General features: G+C 39.3%; 1 protein-coding gene across 1 annotated transcript in view; it reads left to right on the top strand.

Moving 5' to 3' along the window:
- Positions 1-2369: 2369 nt before the first annotated feature.
- Positions 2370-8381, top strand: part of LPAR1 (lysophosphatidic acid receptor 1) — a 48678-nt gene continuing 42666 nt past the window's right edge. The window contains exon 1 of the mRNA XM_010281656.1: positions 2370-2537. Within this exon, the coding sequence (XP_010279958.1) occupies positions 2478-2537 (60 nt within the window). The 5' untranslated portion in view covers positions 2370-2477. The remainder of the gene's footprint in view (positions 2538-8381) is intronic.

Here is an 8381-nt window from a genome sequence, read left to right as displayed (position 1 = left end):
TTAGGAGCCTAAACTGTTGGCAGAAATTCTTAATCATTGTGTATGTTGTGCTTAGGAGAAGCAAGGTGTATACTGAAGAGCCTTCCTTCTCCAGCTAAATTGAGGGATCAGTGCAATACAAGCAACGAAAATGCAGCTAGGTGCAGAAAGGGAAATGTGAAATGGTGATAGGCTTAGGAATTTTTTACTAATCTTGTGTTTTCTATTTCTTGGAGGGGTGGCGAAAAATGACTACAGGCATGTTTCTCCTCTCATCAGCATTAAAGTGCTTGTTGGGTTTTATGGGGTTAAGCTTCTGACTTTTGTGTTCTACCTGGAGTACACAGAGCTCGCTAAAGGCTGAACAGACTTTAAGATTTTTTTTTTTCTTATTTTTCTTTTCTGCTCTGTGATGGTCTCTAGTAAAAATGATCGTTTTCTCTCATTTTTATATGTGGCAAACAGCATTCTAAGCATACCTCTGGTTTTGGTCTAGATAGTCTTCCCTAAAGTCTACTTCATCTGTGATCTTTTGCCCATCTTGATTATCCAAGAGCAGCAGCATTTCAGGATTAAGAGAAGACATAAAAGAAACTAACAGTGAGCTGCTGTGAAGTAGGTGCAGTGACACTGCTGCTCTTAAACATGTCTTGAGAACAGAAACAATGGTCTTATGAGATCTTATTTAAGTTACATTTGTGACAGCTCACAAGACAGTGATGAAATGTGCTGGTTGAGGATCTTGAGGCTGTTGATGGGGTTTTACTGAAAATCACTCTCTTGGTCAAATAGCAAAGCTTTCCAAAGTCAGAAAAGCAGTAGTTTCAGGTTGATGCTATCTGTTTCCTTCATCTGTCATGCACAGTGGAAAAATGAGTGAATTTCAGAAAACTGGCAAAACTCTGGTTTTGAGAAGAAAACAGGAAGCCTGAAGGATGTGTAGCTCAGTTCTTCGACTTTCAGTGGACGCTTTCCTGGAGGAATGCTAAATCTCCATTTTCTGTCCTCTCCATGAGCATAGTAGTAGAAATTTGGAGCAAAGAGTGGAAAGAATGAAAGGTTACTAACAAGAAATGAGTAGGAAAGAATAAGGGTCACTGGAAAGCTATATAAAGATGGAAAAAGTGATCCAAGAGCTTGGAAGATGAGACAGCTACATGTGACGTAAGGCACGCAGGGATGTGTTGAAATGTGAAGCAAGCATTTCAGAATGATGCTTTTTAAGAAGCAGGAATAATATCCACAGTGGCATGCAAAGGCTGAGTTTAAATGAACAACACACAAAAAAAGACATAACTGACTCAGAGAAGCATGTGGAGTTCAGCTTTCCTACAGCACTTACCTATCCTTTCTTGGCTTGATAAGTAAGTGTTGCCTTTGAAAAAATGAACCAGAGGCCAGGAAAATTACTAGCATTGTCTGTATGATTACACCAGGGTCTCGGTTTGAAAAATACCAGTTAGGTTTGGGGTCATTTTTGGTATATTTGTTGGACTCTGTATACACTTAGCACAAGTGATTTTCTACCATGACTTACAGAATAGGAAGCGGTGGATACAGAGAGCAAATAGGTGTCTCTCCAAAATCCTTTCTGTGGTGGCTAATTTGTGGGTTGGGTTGTATATGTCTGGCCTGATTGGGGAAAAAACCTGCAGTAGTCTTCTTCTGGAATTTTTAAATGGGCTTAATTTCTTGGCCATTTACAGTTTTCTCCCCTTTGTTTGGTTTTCTTTGCACAAAAGAATAAAAACATGCAGAAGCTGATGTAACCTTGATGAACATGATAGTCATTCTGTTGGATGATCTGATCAAACATTACACAGCAATTCAGTATATTCACCTACAGCAAATCTGTGTCTATCTGAAAAAAAAAAAAAAAAAAGAGTATGGTGGAAATAAATCAAGGATAAGGACATCATAATATTTAAGTTTGTCCCTGTAACAAAGTTCATGTGATCACCAAACTGTAAAACAATAGTAGTTGAGGAAATAAATGTACCCTAAATTCCAGCAAGTAATTCTCCGAGTATTCTTCTGTGAGGGTTTTTTTGGGTTTTTTTTTGGTGTGGGGCAAAAACCCTAACACAATCCCAGTGCTTTGTAGGTGATCATCTTTCCTTGCAAATGTGTACATGGTCTATGCGTTAGCCTTCTTGCTGTATTCAGTTTGTGTGAATTCTAGTTTGTGTGGTCAAGTGAATTGTTTTGCTGTTCTGGACCAAATTCCAACGTGGCCTTTGAAACTTCTGCAAATCTGTTGTGAATGGTCATGTAAGCAAGTTGGGTTGTGCAAACACACAGGCTGGTTTTACAGCTGCCGAGGGGCTTGGGTGTTGACTGCATACCCAGTTCTCTTGTTATTCTCAGCAATTTTTTTTCCTTCCTACTAGGAGCAAATGCCAGTATGACTAGGGTCTGAAGAAGTGCGTCTGTGTTCCTACAAGGGTTTGTGGGTGCAGAGGAAGGGTGCAAGGACAGCAGGGACATATTGAGCTACCATGGATATCCCCACCGATTTGGTGCCGTCCTCCATGATGTCTCAACCTGAGGTCATTGAGGTGAGTAGACCACAATGAAACTCTGGCAGCTGAACTGACTGAACCTCTTCCTTATTTCCTCATTGAATCCTAGCTTTTTCTCCTGTCACAATTCTGAGTCATCAAGGGAATTTTTCTTGAAATATTGTATTAAAGACACTCATAATTTCCTAAGAATGTTATTATAGTTTGAGACATGACATTGCTGTGTTCTACTACTATTTGTGGAAGAAAATGTATGGCAAAACATCTTTATTGACTCCATGTAGGTAGTCCCTGCACTATGATTTGATTTGTACTATGCCTAAAGAATGCAAACTAGAAGAAGGTCATAATGTGGTTCAGTTGGAATACCACCACAGGAAATTTCAGGTTCAGTGTTCTTATCAGAAAAGCTAAAGTTTTAAGCCAAAAGCAGCAATAAAATTAATAACAGACTTAAAATTACTAACACATTAATCTTGCTTTCATGAATCAAAGTGTGTGTTTTAGACTTGATATTTATAAACACCTACGTGATTTCTTCATCTCCATATACTGAACACCAAGTACATGTGTTTTCTGGTGAAGTAAATATTACAAACAGAAAACAAGCTGTTAGTAACAGTCAAGATTTCATCTCAGAAAAGCATTTTCAAAGTTCCTTTGACTTCATAGAGACCCAAGTGTCTTTTACAACATAAAACTTTTAAGGATGTATATTTTACTGAAGAGGGCACCACAAATTATTAATGTAGGTGTGAGAAAATTTGAGATCTAATGTTTATATTGCTTTTTTTTGTTTGTTTCTGGAGATTCTTTGGCTCAGCATACTACACCTTTTGACAATATGCGCTATGAAGTGCAGTAGTTCAGAGATTCCTGGACCCCACGATGTTATAAGAAACATGTCCATTGATGGGGGTGATGTGAAACAAGCTGAATCTGAAACCTGCTTTGGAGAAACTTTGTGCTTCTTTTCCTCCTGTATTTCAAATGGAGGATAGTATATTTTAAAAGTATTTTTGTTGCTTTTCAAGTCTTTGTCCCTGTTAGGGTCAGAGAATGATTTTGCAACTTTACAGCAGAACAGAATACCTGGCAGGAGGTGGATGCTGTATGCTTGCATTCCAGGCTGCCTGGCTGCTGTTGGACCCTTCTCCTTTTCTGGAGGAGGGCTGTCCCAGGCCATCTCCTCGTATGCTCTGAACGACACTTGCACCCCTGTCTCCATCTCCTTCAGATCTTCTTTATGTATGAGAAATCTGTGTATCTAAGGATTGTTTTGCAGGATAAATGCCTTCTCAAAGGGAAAATAAGGTCATCCATGGCACAAGAATGAGTGGAAGAAAGGCTATAATTTATAAAGGACTTGATGATCAGCATAGTTACCATTCTGTTGTACTTTACAGGTGAATAAATGTGATGTATGTGTCCTGTGTCTACAGGGAGTTTCTGCTGAATAAATCCTACCCTAGACTTGCATTGCTAGAAAAAGACTAGAGATAAATGGATGACTCTGATCATTGACTGGTAATCCAGACAGCTCTCCCTCCATGCTTGGGTTTTAGAAACAGTGATTCAAGGAGGTTTGACTTGAGAGCCAAAAAGAAATGGCAACAGGAAGCACAGGAAAGGTTGGTATCTCAGTGTGGGAGACTGATATTTTTCTACCATATTCTTTCAACCTCGTGTTGTAAAAATGGACTCAAATTTGGTATCTGTATGAGCAGACTTACATGCATGCATGTATTCCCACAGATTTCAGTAAACCATTGTGGATCTGATGGTTTCAATCCTACATAAGGGAGTAACAGATCCAAATAATCAGCTGGGAGCCATATGTATGTTTCTGAGGGTAAGGAAGGGCTTTTTTAACAGGCAAAGACATAGCGAGACACATAGGTAAAGAGACGAATCATTAAAAGGAAGTATTGAAATAAAGCACTTTTTATATTGGGACTGCATGGACTTGCCTTTCACATTTGTGTTGACATACAAATGAATTTTGGATGTAGTTTATAAATCTAAATTAATTAAATCGTTAATTTTTTTTTCTGGAGGACATTATTTTAAAACTGAGCAGATGCCACAGTGTGCTGCAGAAGACATTTAGAGACTAATGTTTTAAGGAAGGGGTTTTTTTTTAAACTTGGAAGTAGCCTTGCATGCCTTCTGCATGAGCTAGATGGCATCTTAGTTACAAAAAGAAGTGTTTTGCTACTTTACTTTAAACTTTCTCTATATTTAATTTTTTTTATCTTTTATCTTTTAAACTTTCCTTTAGCATTGACAGGATAGTTGGTTTCCTTCACATTTGGTCATTTTAGTCTTAGAAATAAATGTTATCTATTTTGTATACGTGTGTGTGTATTTATGTATGTGTATACAACCCAGTAATAAATATTTCTCTGCCTGACATCAGTCCTTTAACTGCACAGCACAAACAAGAATAGACTCTTATTTACCACATGGGGAGAATCCCAGAGACCTTAGCAGGACCTTTTGTGATCCAGAGCCACCCTGGCAGGTTTTTGCTTGGACTTGAATCCCAGAGGTGCTTTTTGTGGTGGCACCACAGTGAGGGACCACAGTTCCTGCTAATTTAATTGCAAATGGTATCTTTCTCAAGATTTGTCTTCTGAGTCAGCTAACAAAAGATTCACAATTTGGAAAAGTTTTTGAAAGTCACTTCTTGATACCAGGTGTGAAATTGTTGCTACTGTTTTAAAATATTGTTCTTGCTGGTGTGGCAGCATAGGAAACGCTTTTGGTGCTTTCTACAACCCTCTACTGAAGCAACGCATTTTCCACAGTCATGTCTCTTCATACCCTCCCTATGTACTGACTTGTCCAAAGCGCTCTGCTCTCGTTTTCTTTCCCCCTCAGCATCCTGTTACCAGACGTACAGAGTGGTGATTAAGAGCACAGATTTAGGGCATCTTGGTCATGTTTAAATGTGAAAGATAAGTAAAGTGTCAGAGTAGTTTAGCTATCCATAGCTGAAATCTGGAATAGAAAATAGTTCTGGGACACCATTTATAGTATGTCAAATAAGTCAACAAAATGAAAAATTTCCAGAATGTGTTCTGAGTTTTTGCCAACGGGATTTTATTGTAAGGGAGAATCTAGTGATTTCAGGTTAGGTAGGCCATTCTACTCCTGAAGAGAGAGAAACAAAACGAACAGAATTTTCTGATTTTTATGTTGGGGATATTTTGTGGTATGTGTGACAACTTCATAACCTCAGCTCTGTATAAGCAAAATTATATCATAGAAACCTGATTAGTCTGATAATGCAGTAAGTGGAAAGTTAAATAATTCCATAAGAAGCATTTAGCATCCCAAAGGGCTTTGCTGTTTGCAAAAAGGAAACATGACAAGTGGTGATCTAAACTGATTAATGTGCTCTGTGGAGTGATTAGTATCTTCTCTCTTTGTGAATGGCATGAGATGAATTCTGCAGTACGAGCTTTGAAGAAATAATTTGAGCTCCAGTTGCTTAATGAACCAGGGACTTCCAACAGTGCTCCAGAAATGCTTAAAACAAGAAAACAACAAAAATTCATCATTGTCTCTTTGCTTTTGCCAGCAGTGGATCCTACCAGCCAAATACTAAAAGTAAATGAGTACATTTAAATAACTGCCTTGCAGCTGTTCCAAAGAGCAATCCAGAGCAGTTTCCATTATAGTGGCCTTTCATGGCTGTGTGGTTACCAGAGCCAAAAAACACTTCTCCCACTCTATGCCATTGAATACTTCTTTATTTTCCCTTCTTTTTGTTTGAATTAGAATGGAAGAGATTTAAACTATCCTCACCACAGAATGGTCATCCTCAGTAGCTTTTTCCTCTTTATAACGATGCTTGAGAACAGACTTATGTGGGATGGCACAGCTGTTGTCACCCCTTTCCACAACAAAGCCCAACATGATTTGCATTTTGGGTTTGGTGCCCAAATTTTTGCAGTCAACACATGTGCGGACTTTTCTTCTTCTCTTCTAGGTGAGTAAACAAATTAACCTCTTTGCTAAAACATACCTCTAATGGTGGTAAATAAGATAAATGAGAGAACAAAACGAAATGATAAGACTGGAAGAAATAGTTTGTGATTTAGAGGTAAATCCACCCAGTTACAGGCATCATAGGGGAAACTTAAATACCAGTACGCCTTTTTTTTTTTCTTTATTCTTATACTAGATGAGGTTACCAGGGGTTCAAAATACATCTCTGTTTTGTTCAAAGAAGACCAATACTGCCTTATGTGCAGCTGCTCAGTACAGTATGAACAAGTTATCGATAGAGAACCTGTTGTTGCCAGAGCCCTGAGAGAGAAAAATTTTTCTATATTCTATTTATATATTTCACACAACAGTGCATCAAAGCAAAAGAAACCCAAATTGTCTGATGTATATTTCAAGAAAAAACTGTATTTACTGCCGTAAACACAGGATAACCTTCTTATTTCAATTTGGAAATATCAATCTCTAGCACAAAATGAAATCTGCTGTGCTCAGTAACATAATTTTGAATGAGCGTTTTGCTTGTAGGCTAAACTCTCCCAAGTGCTCACTTTGCTGGTTTGCTTGGTGAGGAGTGATGGAAGGTGTGCTCTGGAGATGGAAGTAGCCCTAATAGCCTACAGCATTTTTTCAGCTTAAAAAGGCCAGTCTTTCAGCCACTGGATCCAAGAATTAATTCCCAGCTTGTCTCACTCAGCACCAAACTGGGCCCAAAAGATGCATGTTGCAATTCATTATGCATGGAAACTCACTTGGGATGTTAGAGGTGCAGATTTTTTGTTTTTCCTCCTGTTTCTTCCACACTGATGGCTTCTAAAGTGACACAGACTGTGTGCTGCATGTCCCTCCAGAAAGCTCTTCCCAGGCCTTTGGAGAAGGTCTGTCCTGTGCTGCACTAATCCTGCACAGCAGCCTGGAGGGACTCACAGCAGGTCGGATATCTGTCTACAGTGCTCAGGTTGAGGATAGGCAACTGGAAGTGAACTGGGTGAGACAGTGGAGAAGCCTAGTCTGCATCATGCATCATCATACGCACTTTTTTGAAGGCATAAAAGGCAGCATATTTCCATCACTAATTAGGCTGACGGAATGTAATCGCCTTCCTGTGTCTCCCATAAACCCAGGAGGTGTTGAGCCTATACTCATGCTTGACTAATATCTTCTGAAGCTCAGCTTGTCATGAAAGATCCCCGAGAAGAAAATTAAGCTTGAAGAACTTTGCAGAAACTCTTTCTGTACTCTGTATGGGAGACTTGGTCTCAACTACCCAGTTTGGGCTTAATGTGCCCAATTGCATCTCTCCTGGTGGCAAAGCCAATTAGCTTATCTTTACAATACCTCCTCATTGCAATGGTGGCCTCCCTGCTCTGAGAGGAGCAGAGACGGGCAGCAAAGAGCTGCTGTGTGGTCTGGGAACAAATCTTTAGTAATTGAAGTGTTTAAGTCTTCCTAGCAATGTAAGGGGGGATGTGTTGATGTAGAACTATGCCCTGATTCAAATAATCTTCATTTCCTCCTCGACTGGAAAACATTCATCAAAACATGCAGGTAGCACTTGCGAGGGATGCAGCTCATCTGAAAACACTGGATCTGTAGAAAAGGAGCAATGATACAGCAGTGTCTGAATTATTGGATAGGTTGCTGGGAGAATGGGTTCACTCTCTGTCTTTCCTTGGTTATTTTTTGCCAATTCTTCTAGCTTTCTAATTTCCTAGATATCTTTGTTTGCAGAATTCGGCAGTGACAGAGTCTTTGTGTGTGTGCGCACACATGCACATTTCCTTTCTGCAGCAGTAGAAAGTGCAAAAGGTTGAAACCACAGAGCTGGTGACCCAGGGACCTGTTTGGCCACCTCAGTATGCTCCT

This window comes from Phaethon lepturus, unplaced genomic scaffold, assembly GCF_000687285.1.
Source record: "Phaethon lepturus isolate BGI_N335 unplaced genomic scaffold, ASM68728v1 scaffold36352, whole genome shotgun sequence".
Taxonomy (NCBI): domain Eukaryota; kingdom Metazoa; phylum Chordata; class Aves; order Phaethontiformes; family Phaethontidae; genus Phaethon; species Phaethon lepturus.
Note: the sequence above shows the minus strand (reverse complement) of the source record. Positions and strands in the feature narration are given on the sequence as shown.